General features: G+C 39.6%; 1 protein-coding gene across 1 annotated transcript in view; it reads left to right on the top strand.

Moving 5' to 3' along the window:
• alox5a (arachidonate 5-lipoxygenase a) overlaps positions 1–14,036 on the top strand; it is a 17,041-nt gene extending 3,005 nt beyond the window's left edge. Inside the window, exons 4-14 of the mRNA XM_058796619.1 lie at positions 2,127–2,249; positions 3,285–3,391; positions 4,303–4,475; positions 4,608–4,754; positions 5,789–5,992; positions 6,110–6,196; positions 11,839–12,017; positions 12,131–12,252; positions 13,261–13,361; positions 13,450–13,620; positions 13,711–14,036. Coding sequence (XP_058652602.1) covers positions 2,127–2,249; positions 3,285–3,391; positions 4,303–4,475; positions 4,608–4,754; positions 5,789–5,992; positions 6,110–6,196; positions 11,839–12,017; positions 12,131–12,252; positions 13,261–13,361; positions 13,450–13,620; positions 13,711–13,890 — 1,594 coding nt within the window. The 3' untranslated portion in view covers positions 13,891–14,036. The remainder of the gene's footprint in view (positions 1–2,126; positions 2,250–3,284; positions 3,392–4,302; positions 4,476–4,607; positions 4,755–5,788; positions 5,993–6,109; positions 6,197–11,838; positions 12,018–12,130; positions 12,253–13,260; positions 13,362–13,449; positions 13,621–13,710) is intronic.
• Positions 14,037–14,283: the final 247 nt, after the last annotated feature.

Genomic DNA, 14,283 nt, shown 5'->3' with positions numbered 1-14,283 from the left:
TGTTAGCACTTAATATTTCTGTAGTACAGCCAAACAGCGTAGATCATTCATAAAAACGTATATAAAAGAATGCTCATGCGCAAATGTCACCAATAAGCTCTGCTGTATTATAACCAAGCGGCAACCTCCCGCTCCCTCTCTTGAAACCAACACGGAAGTGACTAACACTGCAATTCATCGACTGGCCGCTGGAGGCTGGCTCCAAAAGGGAGTCAATCCCATAGACTCCCCATGTTAAAATGCCCAACTTTACAGCAGAAAAAAACATGTTTATAGCCTGGTACAAAAAATTATTTTGGTCTATATAGCTAATTTTGCCCTTCGTGACAACTGTGAGGGGGGTGAATTTTTTTATAACTCATCCGTTTAAATTATATTAAGCCTTAAAGTTCTGCATAATTAAGGGCGTGGCCACTTGAGTGACAGGTGGACTGCCGCTCTGCTCCAGAGTGTGAAACTCGCTAGAGTGTGAAACTTTTGTATTTGTACAGAAAAAATTATTATAGGTAGGACACTGGGAATCTGGCAATTAGATGTTTTAATGAAAATGATCTCAAACTTGATTTTTACGGCTATATTGATATTGTACTCTGCTTTTGCACTGTCTGCAAAATGGTAACTGATGTTATACTGTGTTCTGCCTTGGTTTCTCCGGGGCTTTTCTCCATGATACAACATGTTAAACACATGTCCCAAAATGATCAATAACTCATTTTCGACCAAAACGGTTATGGTGTTTAGTCTTTGCACGGCAGCACTGCTGTCACTATAGAGGGGCGTGGTTTCAGCTCAGCTTCACCCACGTCCCGCCTTTTTGCCCATTTTCGATTATCCGGGAGTGACGCGCTTCCAAGATGGCGGCGGCCGGCTCCGCCCACTTTAGGCTTCAAAAACGCTTTACAGAAACCTACGGGTGACGTCACGGACACTACGTCCATTTTTTTTACAGTCTATGATTATAACCCAATGAAATTGAATGTGGGCGGAGTGACACGTGTCGCCCCACCTTAATGTGTCGCCCCACCCCATCGTCCAGGGTGCACTCGTAAAAATGATACAACACTTTTTCAAAATGACAAGTGGGGTTACAGAGTTCACCCACAAATGAAACTTCTGTCATTATTTACTCACCCTCATGTCATTCCAAACCTGTTTGACTTTTGTTCTTCTGCAGAACACAAAAAAGTAAATATTTTACATAATTATTTAGATAAGCCTATTTAGATATTTTGAAGAACGCCATGAGGGTGTATAAATGATGACAGAAGTTTTATTTTTGAGTGAACTGTCCCTTTAAAAGGAGAGTTTCAAAAAAACAATTACCTAGGTTTGAGCTAATCTGACAGGATAGTTAACCCAAAAATAACATTTCTCTCATCATTTACTCAACCTCTTGTGGGTTCCAATCAACTTGATTGGCTCTACGACACTCTCTCCTCTCCACCTGTAGCTGGTGTGTGGTGAGCGCACTGGCGCCGTTGTCCTGTGGCTGCCGTCGCATCATCCAAGTGGATGCTGCACACTGGTGGTGGTTGAGGAGAGACCCCCCCACATGATTGTAAAGCGCTTTGGGTGTATTGCAATACACATGAAAGCGCTATATAAATGCCTCATTCATTCCAAACCTGTTTGAGGTTCTCTCTGTATAAGTTTCTTTCCTGAACACAAATAAAGACATTTTGAAGAATGTTGGTAACCAAACAGTTGAATATTTTTGTTTCATTCTGTGGAAGTCAATGGCTACCATCAACTGTTTGGTTACCAACATTCTATCTTCTTCCGTGCTCAACAGAAGAAAGAAACTCATGTTTGGAATGACATGAGGGTGAGTACACAATGACAGAATCTTTTTATTATTATTATTATTTTTTTTTTTATGAGTGAATTATTCTTTAGGGAACACTAATTATAGGAACATGAATCTGCATTTGACTAATAACTCATGGGACTGAATCTGGGCCCTTTGCCAATATTACCACCACTACCACATGTCTGACCATGCTGCCCAGGAAATCCTGTTTTTAAATGTGGAACCTTTCATTAATTGCATAATAATGACAATACATGATTTAGTGCTGATATAATAGACTGAATTTTAAAACATGATGCTGTGCTTGATGTTGAAGGTGGAAGGAGTGGCACCCTGGCTTCCCTATGAGCATAGATGCCAAAACCCATAGTGAGCTTCCACGAGACATTCAGTTTGACAGCGAGAAAGGAGTGGACTTTGTGCTCAACTACAGCAAAGCGTAAGGTTCTTTTTGTTTGATGACTATGAATATTTCATTCTTGAATACTGTTTTTACTGCTCTGTGCTGTCAGCTGTTATTTCCATAAAGTGACCGTCTATTTGTATTTATGCACATTTGCATGTTTCTTTCAGAATCTGTTTGTCTTTTGCATGTATCAACGAGGTCTGAATACAAACATGCATTGTCTTTGTGGTATTATACATTTGCACAGACCCTGTGCTGGTGTAAAAGTGTGACTGTTAAAAGGGGGAAATTGCAGATTCAGTAGATTGTGTTATTGATATAAATAGTTTTTGAGGAGTGTCGTTCTCAGTAGCATGCATACATGTGTTTACCACCCATATCTGCAGGCACCGTGACCATTAGATTATCACAACAACAACTACAACAACAACAACAACAACTCATTTTTAATGCATGAGGTCCAAGGGTTGAGTTTAATACAGTATGTGGGAAAAGACTGTGAGAAAGCCTGGATTGCCATTGTGAAGGGCTTAGTACTTATAGTTCATTTTTATATATTTATTTATTTTTTGAAAACTAGATTTGCAGATAATATAATATCAATGCACTAAACTAAAATATTAATTAATATATTAATTAACTCTGTTAAAAATTGTATTAAATTGGATTATGTTTACCATTGCAGTCCATTAGCCATTTCAAAGACAATAGAAGCAATTATGAAATTATATATAAAGTTGTACTTAAGTCCTACTTAAATGGGTACAAAACACTTTTGAGTTCAACTAATTGAATTTAATATTTATTTTAATATTACATTTATTTGCTAACAAAATGCAATTAACTGTCCAAAAACATTACATTTAGTACATTGAATAAATTCTTTTAAGGTGTATTATTTCTTTAAGAAGCGCTCTTTTTAAAAAGTATGCTCAAACTACTTTTTCACAAGGGTAGACTATCCAAGTAAATCTCTCTGTTTTTATTTATGATTTTATATTTGATTCAATATAACAGATTATAGGCATATGTATGATTTTTTTTAAATGACTGTGTTTTATTCCTCAGGATTGAAAATCTCTGTGTAAACCAGTTCATGCACATGTTCCAGTCCTCATGGGGAGATTTTGCAGACTTTGAGCGCATATTCGTGAGAATTAAGAATACAATATCAGGTTTGAACAGCCAGCATATATAACCTTAATATCTTTATCAGCATTCAAGGAACGCTCCACTTTTTTTGGAAATAGGCTCGTTCTCCAACTCCCCCAGAGTTAATAAGTTGAGTTTTACCGTTTTGGAATCCATTCAGCCGATCTCCGGGTCTGGCGATAGCACTTTTAGCATAGCTTAGCATAGATCATTGAATCCGATTAGACCAGTAGCATCGCGTTCAAAACTGACCAAAGAGTTTCGATATTTGTCCTATTTAAAACTTGACTCTTCTGTAGTTATATCGTGTACTAAGACCGGCAGAAAATGAAAAGTTGCGATTTTCTAGGCCGATTTGGCTAGGAACTATACTCTCATTCCGGCGTAATAATCAAGGAACTTTGCTGCCGTACCATGGCGCAGTGATATTACGTAGCGCCTGAAAGTAGTGCCCAGCTATATTATAACTAGGTACCTAGCTGGGGACTACTTTCAGGCGAGTCAAGTTTTAAATAGGACAAATATCGAAACTCTTTGGTCATTTTTGATCGCGATGCTAGTGGTCTAATCGGATTCAATGATCTATGCTAAGCTATGCTAAAAGTGCTATCGTCAGATCCAGAGATCAGCTGAATGGATTCAAAACCGGTAAAACTCAACTTATTAACTCTGGGGGAGTTGGAGAATGAGCCTATTTCCAAAAAAAGTGGAGTGTTCCTTTCAAGAATTGCACATTACACACAGTTATTCGTCTCACAAACACTCTCATCTGTTATAATACATATGAAGTTTATTTGCACTCTTTAAAAAAACATGCCATGTTGTTCTGAGTTATTTACATTTTTAAAGCACACAGCTGCTTCAAAATTTGTTGTATGAATATGTATGAACGTGTGTAATTATTTTAAAATGACTGCTTGTGTCCTTTGCTCAGAGTATGTGATGGAGCACTGGAAGGAAGACTTCATGTTCGGGTACCAGTTCTTGAACGGCTGTAATCCAGTGGTCATCAGGAAATGCACAGAAATTCCTGACAAGTTTCCAGTCACACAAAAGATTGTTGAGGACAGTCTAGAGAGGGGTCTCACGCTGGAAGAAGAGCTCAAGGTATGCAGCACACAAGCAATGAGTATATTGGCATGTGCAGTATGATTTGCTTACGATACATTTTCATGTGTGTCAGTTCGGCATGCGACAGTCTGCATGGTTTTGCTACAAAAGTGACATCTTGTCTTTCAGGAAGGAAACCTCTTTATTGCTGACTATGAGCTATTAGATGGTGTTACTCCCAATGCCACAGACCCATGCACCCTTCAGTACTTGGCTGCACCCATCTGTCTGCTCTATAAGAACAGTCAGAACAAAATCATGCCAATCGCCATCCAGGTATCTGAAATAAACACAAAACAAGCACATGTGCTGGAAACATTGATATCAGATACAGCATGATAAGATGTCTGCTTCTCCATTTCTTTTCTCACGCTATCTTGTGAAATTAGAAAAACTTGTGAATAAAAAAAAGGTTTAGTTTAGTTAGATGCTTTGTCAAAAGCTATTTAAAACTGAGAATACAAGCAATTTAACATAAAGGTGACAACAAATGTTTTATTGAAAAACACTTTAGATCTATTTTTATATGAAAAACTTGATGAAGAAAAACACAGTGAATACCTTACACTCTTGATTAAAACATTAACTTCTCATCAGTAGGTATACATTTGATGTTTTCTGCAAAAATACTATATGTTGATAATAGAAAATGTATTTGATAATATTCCAAAATAAATGAATTAATAAAAATATACACTACCATTCAAAATTTTGGGGTCAATAAGAAGTTTTTTTTTTTTTTTTAAAGAAGTCTCTTATGCTCACCAAGGTTGCATTTATTTGCAAAAATATAGTAATATTATGAAATATTATTAGAATTTATAATGACTGTTTTCTGTTTTAATAGATGTTAAAATTTGTCATTTATTTGTAGCTGCCATGATCCTACAGAAATCATTCTAATATAATGATTTGCTGCTCAAGAAACATTTCTTATTATCAATGTTGAAAAACGGTATGCTGCTTATTGTTTTTGTGGAAACCATGATACATTTTTTGATCATTGTAAACATTACAGGTTGGATGGTAAATGTCAAGCATCAAGATGTATACGAAAGTGTCATTTAAGTAGTCCATGTGACCATGCTACTTTACAAGCTTTCTGAAATTTGATCGTTTTTGTACAAGGAACAAAGGAAGGAAGTCGTGCAATGATGTTTTATGTACAGTATATATATGAATGTAAGGAAGTAAATGGGATGTGAGAAATAGGGAAGTCTCTTACACAGTCTGAGAACAATGGCATATATCCCTTTCTATAAAAACAGGCTGAATGAGTTTTGAAAATGACCTCTATTTTATTAACATAGCTGGGTCAGAGACCAGGAGAGGATAATCCCATCTTCATACCGACTGATGATGAGTACGACTGGTTGCTGGCCAAGATCTGGGTAAGATCTTCAGACTTCCATGTACACCAGACAGTCACACATCTTCTCAGGACACATCTGATATCTGAGGTCTTTGGCATAGCCATGTTCAGGCAGCTGCCTGCCGTTCATCCTGTTTTTAAGGTAATTTCTTTGTTCTCTGTATAGAATTGATTCTATGATATTTGCGTAGAGTAAATAATGTCCATTTCTTATGTATGGTTGATTATACATTCCATGAGGCATCCTCTGCTCTTTCAGTTGCTGTTACCTCACATCCGTTTCACCATTGCCATTAACACCAAGGCTCGTGAGCAGCTCATCTGTGAGTGTGGACTCTTTGACAAGGTCAGTTTTTCTCTTCCTCTAATAGTTTACTTCCTCCAAAGCCACCTATTGTAATCATTAGCGTTCTTCTTCCTCTTTTTATTTTCCACTCAGGAAGTCTAAAAGGCAGGCCAAAAGTTGTGACAGTCTGAACATTATCCGAGTCTCTAACTCAGTCCCTCTAATGCCACCAGCTGTCCAAATTTCACTTTTGTTTTGAAACAAAATTCTTTTTCCTCTGACTCTGTGTGTAACGGGGCTGACGAGACGTGAGACGTGCAGATCCAAATGCAAGCTTTTATTAACAGGCATGGTCATAAATACAGGCAGGGTCGAGCAATGGCAAACAGGTATGGCAGGGACAAGACAGAGTAATCCTAGGGCAAGCGAAGGTCAACGATTTGCAAACAGTATCCAGTGGGCAAGGCAGAGAGATAATCCAGGGAACACGGGTAGAACAAACACGGGGAAAACACAATCCAAAACTAACAGGGGCTCTGTAGAGTAGCTACGGCTCGGGGAGCGGTAAACGCATACAATACTCGGCGACGAGGGAGAGAAAGTCCATGGCTTAAGTAGGGAGTGTGATCAGTGTGTGCATGGGATCAGGTGTGCAATCAGCTATGTGTGGAATCAGTGCAATGAATGATGGGAAATGGAGTCCAGTGTTATGTATGGTGTGAGTCAAGTGCACAGACTGGATTCGTGACAGAGCCCCCCCCCCTAAAGAGCGGCTTCCAGACACTCCACACTGTCTATAATCCAGGAGGGAGGTGGAGCGGAGGCGGAATAGGGGGAGGGATGGAGGGCCAGGTCCATGTGGAAGCGGAGTGGTCTGGGATCGAGGTAGAGCCGGCGGGACTGGAGCCCACCAGGGCGGAGCCGGCGGGACTGGAGCCCACCAGGGCGGAGCCGGCGGGACTGGAGCCCACCAGGGCGGAGCCGGCGGGACTGGAGCCCACCAGGGCGGAGCCGGCGGGACTGGAGCCCACCAGGGCGGAGCCGGCGGGACTGGAGCCCACCAGAGCCAGACAGCAGACCACCACGGCGGCGCAGATAGAGCAGGAGCCCACCAGGGTGGCTCAGAAGACCACCACAGCGGAGCAGATGAAACAGGTGGAGCAGAAGACCACCAGAGCGGAGCAGACGGACCCGAAGACCACCACGGTGGAGCAGATAGAGCAGGAGCCCACCATGACGGATCAGGAACCCACAGCAGAGCCTGAGACCTGGGGAGAACGGAGACACAAGGAGGAGACAGAACATGCACAGACACAAGGACTGAGGCAGGGAACACAGAAAGTTCATAGTTAGTTTCCATAGCCGTGACAGGACAGAACGAGAGTTCATTGACGGCCTCCATAGCCGTGACAGGACAGAACGAGAGCTCATTGACGGCCTCCATAGCCGTGACAGGACAGAGCGAGGAATCAAGGATGGCCTCCGTGGCCATGGCAGAGCAGCTCTTGAAGTTCTACAGCGGTAACGGTCTCCTCGACCGCAACTCGACAGACCGAGAGAACATTGCAGGGCGCCACCACCATACAAGGGGCTGAGGCGAGCCCTGCCGCTTCTGGAGGTTCTGCAGCGTGTGCCGCCACCTCGGGCAGTTCTGCGGTGGTGTACGCAGCCCAAACGCAACAAAGCGATTCCCATCAGGGGAAGCGCTTCGGACAGGGGAATATGCAAAAGAACAGGAGGGTTAGAGTGAGTGGGAATACCAGCTGCGCGTGCCAACACCAGCGGTACATCCCTCAAACTAGACAACAAACCGGTATAATGGAAGACTGACCTTGATGATCTGGGTGTGTCAGCTTGACGGGCTGTGGCTCTGGACGGTCAGCGGAGACGTGACGCGGTGACTTCAGGAGATCGGCTTGACTCGTTAAGAGCAGCGGTGGCTTGGCTTGACTCGTTAAGAGCAGCGGTGGCTTGGCTTGACTCGTTAAAACAGCGGTGGCTTGGCTTGACTCGTTAAGAGCAGCGGTGGCTTGGCTTGACTCGTTAAGACAGCGGTGGCTTGGCTTGACTCGTTAAAACAGCGGTGGCTTGGCTTGACTCGTTAAGAGCAGCGGTGGCTTGGCTTGACTCGTTAAGAGCAGCGGTGGCTTGGCTTGACTCGTTAAGAGCAGCGGTGGCTTGGCTTGACTCGTTAAGAGCAGCGGTGGCTTGGCTTGACTCGTTAAGAGCAGCGGTGGCTTGGCTTGACTCGTTAAGAGCAGCTGTGGCTTGACTTGACTCTCTGACATTAACTGAGACTTGACTTGGTTCTTTACTGACAGCAATGACATGACGGGGTGTTGTTGTGGCCACCATTTTGTGAACGGACTCCGGTGTCGCTACCATTTTAGTCACAGACACGGTGTTGCATTCCTCTTCCGCGACACCCACAGTAAACGAAGAGCCAGCATACAGCAAAGCATAGTCTATAAAATCCTTTAAACTGACATTAAACTTTCCTTCAGGTAACCAAGACTTTACGGGCTCATTCAGTCCAAAACGAAAAATGTCCTTTAATACCACCTCATCAAAAGGTACCTTATCCGAGATCACACAAACTTGAGTGACGTACTCCTCAATGGAAAAACTCCCCTGTCGTAGATCGAGCAGCTGGTTGAAAGGATCCATACCTGACCAGGGTCCATTGCTGGAAAAGCTGCTGGATCCTTGTGTGGCCGAGTATTCTGTAACAGGGCTGACGAGACGTGAGACGTGCAGATCCAAATGCAAGCTTTTATTAACAGGCATGGTCATAAATACAGGCAGGGTCGAGCAATGGCAAACAGGTATGGCAGGGACAAGACAAAGAGTAATCCTAGGGCAAGCAAAGGTCGACGATCGGCAAACAGTATCCAGTGGGCAAGGCAGAGAGATAATCCAGGGAACACGGGCTAGAATCCAATAGGGGGCAAACAGTGTCCAGACGGCAAGGCAAGGGTTAATCCAGGGAACACGGGTAGAACAAACACGGGGAAAACCACAATCCAAAACTAACAGGGGCTCTGTAGAGTAGCTACGGCTCGGGGAGCAGTAAACGCATACAATACTCAGTGACAAGGGAGAGAAAGTCCATGGCTTAAGTAGGGAGTGTGATCAGTGTGTGCGTGGGATCAGGTGTGCTTGTGATTAGTGCAATCAGCTGTGTGTGCAATCAGTGCAATGAATGATGGGAAATGGAGTCCAGTGTTATGTATGGTGTGAGTCAATGTGGTGAGCGAGTGACCTCTGGTGGTGAATGAATTGAAGTGCACAGACTGGATTCGTGACACTATGACATCATTTTAGGTCATGAAATTTTTTTGAATTTTCCAAAAAAAACCTACTTTATCAAACTACTAGATCGCTTGTCTGATTTTCACGAAAATTTAACCGGATCATCTTCAGACCATGCAAAAAAAATAATAATAATAATTCAACTTGATTAATCTTGAGATATGAAAAATGGCTATTAATACTTATAACTTCTAAACAGTTTGGTCCAAAAGACTGGTCTCCTAAGTTTCAGTGCGGCATACAGAGTTAAATGATGCCCAATTTTACCACATTGGTCAAAACACTGATAGCTTTTGATTAGTTTTAGTTGGACCATGTAAAGAACATTGATACCAATTATACTATAATTGGCTGAACTTCATGTCCGCCATTTTTATTTTTTCATTTTAACTCCTAGACCAATGGTCTGATTTTCACCAAATATGACTCAGATTATCTTCAGACTATGTTGGCAAAAAGTTATGAATTTCATGTTGATAACAAAACTGGTTTCGTCTACTGCATCAACGAATTTACTGGCATGGTGCCAAACTGCATCTAAGGCTGCTAACCTTTTTGCATTTTTGTAAAAGTAAATTCTAAGTAAAAAGGCAAGCAATTTGTGATTTTGAGACATGTACTGTTGCATAAGAAGTGTTGGGTAAAGTTAGTTTTAAAAGTAATGCAATTACTTACAATATTTAATACTAATACAACTTAATACTAACAGTTACTTTTTATGGAATGCATTACATGGGCAGGGCTTGCTTGTTTGTTTTTAATATAAAAATTTCTTATTTTACAAATGTAAAAGCCCTTTCACAACAAAAGTGAAATGAATATGCCTCAGGCTGAAGGAAATGTAAATTCACGTCTGTACATGAAGAGTATGACGCAGCAAAAGAAAAGTTCAACACTATTCACAAATAACAAACATTTTTGCTTAGTAAGGTTGAATTGGATCATCGAAGGTCAGTAGCGAAGATATTGGTTAATAAAATGGGATCATAAATTCATAAATAATATTTCTCTTAATAATTTCAGGTTTGTATAATATTCTGAGTTTGCATTTGAGTGTTTTTATTCATTTTGAGGAATACTGAATGTTTTTGTGCAGGTGAGATGACATTTAGTCTAGATCTACAGTAACATCATGTTCACACAGCTGACACAATCCCTCTGAACTTATTCACGATTTCTCTCAACATGGCAACACGAGAGCTGTCAGTCAAGACATGGGAAACAGAGTAACTAGCGTCACTCATTTGAAAAAGTAACTCAGATATTTCCTTCTAAATTCAAAAGTAACGTTACTTTACTAGTTACTTGAAAAAAGTAATCTGATTACATAATTCATGTTACTTGTCACCCCCAAAACTGTGCATAACAAAAGCATATGTTTGGTTTTACCTTTGGTCACTATAACGACTTTAAATTATGTAAGCATTTCCATTTCCTACAGCAAAACTGCTAGTGTTAAAATTGACAAACTACACTGCCAGTGGTAAACCTTAGTGTATTTTTTTTCAGTGCTGACACTGAGCGTACTTTATCATTAACAACACCAATGTATTGTGAAGACAACAATATTGAATAGGGTTACTTTAGTGTTAAATCATTATTGTGTAAAAATTGCATGTATACAATTTGGACCATGTAAAGAACATTACAATGGAGAAACATTACTATTAATAGAAATATTATTTATGAACTTAATCCCATTTTATTAACCAATATCTTCGCTACTGACCTTCGATGATCCAATTCAACCTTACTAAGCAAAAATGACACATTTGTGTTTCATTTTTGTTATTTGTGAATAGCGTTGAACTTTTCTTTTGCTGCGTCATACTCTTCATGTACAGACGTGAATTTACATTTCCTTCAGCCTGAGGCATATTCATTTCACTTTTGTTGTGAAAGGGCTTTTACATTTGTAAAATAAGAACGTTTTTATATTAAAAACAAACAAGCAAGCCCTGCCCATGTAATGCATTCCATAAAAAGTAACTATTAGTATTAAGTTGTATTAGTATTAAATATTGTAAGTAATTGCATTACTTTTAAAACTAACTTTACCCAGCACTTCTCATGCAACAGTAAATATCTCAAAATCACAAATTGCTTGCCTTTTTACTTAGAATTTACTTTTACAAAAATGCAAAAAGGTTAGCAGCCTTAGATGCAGTTTGGCACCATGCCAGTAAATTCGTTGATGCAGTAGACGAAACCAGTTTTATCAACAACATGAAATTCATAACTTTTTGCCAACATAGTCTGAAGATAATCTGAGTCATATTTGGTGAAAATCAGACCATCGGTCTAGGATGTAACATTTCACTAAAGTCTTACAATACAGCAGTGTTTAATGTTTATTGTGGGGTGTTTGTATCTCTGTGTTTGTCTCGCAGGCTAATGGGACAGGTGGAGGTGGCCACGTAGAACTGGTCCAGAGGTCCATGAAGACCTTCACATACAAGTCCTTGTGTTTCCCAGAGGCCATAAAAGAACGAGGCATGGACAGCCGGGAGGAACTGCCCTACTACTTCTACAGAGATGATGGCTGCAGGGTCTGGGAGGCAGTGACAAGGTATGTAACAAAATAAAGCATGGACATTCAATTTGCAAAGGAATTAAAAAGACAAAAATTGCAATTTTACCTTTTTTATTTAATAATTTGATATTGATTTGATCTCTTGCTAGTTTTGTGACAGATGTAGTGGACATCTACTATGACAAAGATGAGACAGTCCAGGAAGACGAAGAGATCCAGGCGTTTGTGAAAGATGTTTGCAGCTTTGGAATGCAGGATTTTGACTACTGTGGTAAATATGCACCTAAAACAAACCGCAAAATTGCATAACACAAAGGAGTATACTTTAGCATACCTCCTACTTATTATTGTGGGAGGAATATACTTAAATATGAACTGAATGTAACGGGTACACAGACACGTAATTTCATGTTAATTTCAATTAAATTAAAATGTATTACAGTTTAAATTTATATTAAATGCAATTAGCTGATCTTTAGAGAGCTTTTTGACCCACTTAAGTAAGACTTTTCAGGATTACTATTAACATAAATTTCAGAATTGTTTTTGAAATATGGTTAAAGTGTGCTGTCAAATGTAAGGGCAAGCATTTATGGTAAACTAAAATATAGTTTAATGTAATTTCTATTGAAACTTGTATGCCATGAATTTAAATATAATTACACATTTGTATTTTGTAATGATGGAGTTGCATGATGGACATGTAGTATATTTAAAATATATTAACTTTGACTGTAATATCGAATAACACTACAGTAAAAATTATAATCAAGTAGGCTAAAATGTACTTTAAACTTTTAATTTGACACTATTACAAATTTTTGAAAGTATGTTAAGTGTATTAAGAAACATAGTCATTACTATAAGTATACTTAAGTGGCCTTTTATTTCAATAATGCATTTTCTGCAAGTACAGTATTCTAAAATTATAATTTTAAGATTTGAAGTACATTCAAATTGTACATGCAATACAATTAAGTTCACATTTTCACAAGGGTATGGTTGTTTTTATATATAATAATAAAAAGAAGTCTGGGATTAAACCATTTGCACAAGGTGACAGAATATATTTAAGACAATACATTTCCAGTTCCTTTCCTCAATTTACTTTTCAGCAGGTGGAGTAACCTCGGATCTTTTAGTTAGAAAATCCTCAACTACTGATACATTTTAGGGATACTAGCCTTTAATTTCAGGCCTAAGTGTGTTCTCACGAATGTGAATGTGTCTGACCTCTGAATGAACCCCATAGTGATGACACATTATTCCTTGTCCGTAGAATTTCCCAAGACTTTACAAACCAAGAAGCAACTGGTGGAATATCTAACTATCGTCATCTTCACTGCTTCTGCACAACATGCTGCAGTAAACTTTGGACAGGTAACACACTATAATATTTTGTTGTAATGAACAGCAAAAGTCCTATAGGCCTAAATCCTAATATCAGTGTTCTGACACTTTACTCCAGTATGACTGGTGTTCATGGATCCCAAATTCCCCCCCAACCATGCGGAAGCCTCCTCCTACGAAGAAGGGCGAGGTGGATTTGAAGTACATAGTGGAGAGTCTGCCTGATCGAGGACGCTCCTGCTGGCATCTGGGAGCCGTGTGGGCCCTCAGTCAGTTTCAAGAAAATGAGGTCTGAAATAAATGCATATCTAATGAATACATAAAAACTCAGGTGGGCTGTGTGAGCAATGACAGATACTGAGAAATATGATTTTTGCAGTTGTTCCTAGGTATGTATCCAGATGAACACTTCATTGAGAAACCTGTGAAGGAGGCCATGGTGAACTTCCGCAAGAAACTTGCAGAAGTGGCTAAAGACAACAAGAGCCGAAATGAGGGAAAAAAGCTGCCTTACTACTATCTTTCTCCAGACAGAATCCCGAATAGTGTGGCTGTCTGATTCAGCAGTCGCACGGGACCAGAAGTGCTATGCTAGTAGTAGGAAGTGTTTTATCAGAGTGTTTTATGTGTTAAAAATTGGAAGAAGAAACTATTTTATATATACAAAGTTTGGCGCACTCTTAAAAATAAAAGTTCTTTATTGGCTTCTGTGGTTCCATGAAGAACCTTTAACATCTACACAACCTTTCCATTGCACAAAAGATACTTTATAGTGGATAAAGGTTTTTTAGATTATTAAAATGTAAGAAAAACAAAGTTTCCTTGAAGAACTGATCGCTGAAACATTTGTTAGGGAACCCAAAATGGTTCTTCTGTGAAACCACCCCTGTGAAATTTTTATTAAGTAATGTAGAGAAGTTTCATAATTCTGTATAATTTACATTTTTTGAGT

This window comes from Onychostoma macrolepis, chromosome 13 (genome assembly GCF_012432095.1).
Source record: "Onychostoma macrolepis isolate SWU-2019 chromosome 13, ASM1243209v1, whole genome shotgun sequence".
NCBI classification, from domain to species: Eukaryota; Metazoa; Chordata; class Actinopteri; order Cypriniformes; family Cyprinidae; genus Onychostoma; species Onychostoma macrolepis.
The sequence above is the reverse complement of the archived record's forward strand: the minus strand, read 5'-3'. Positions and strand labels throughout refer to the sequence as shown.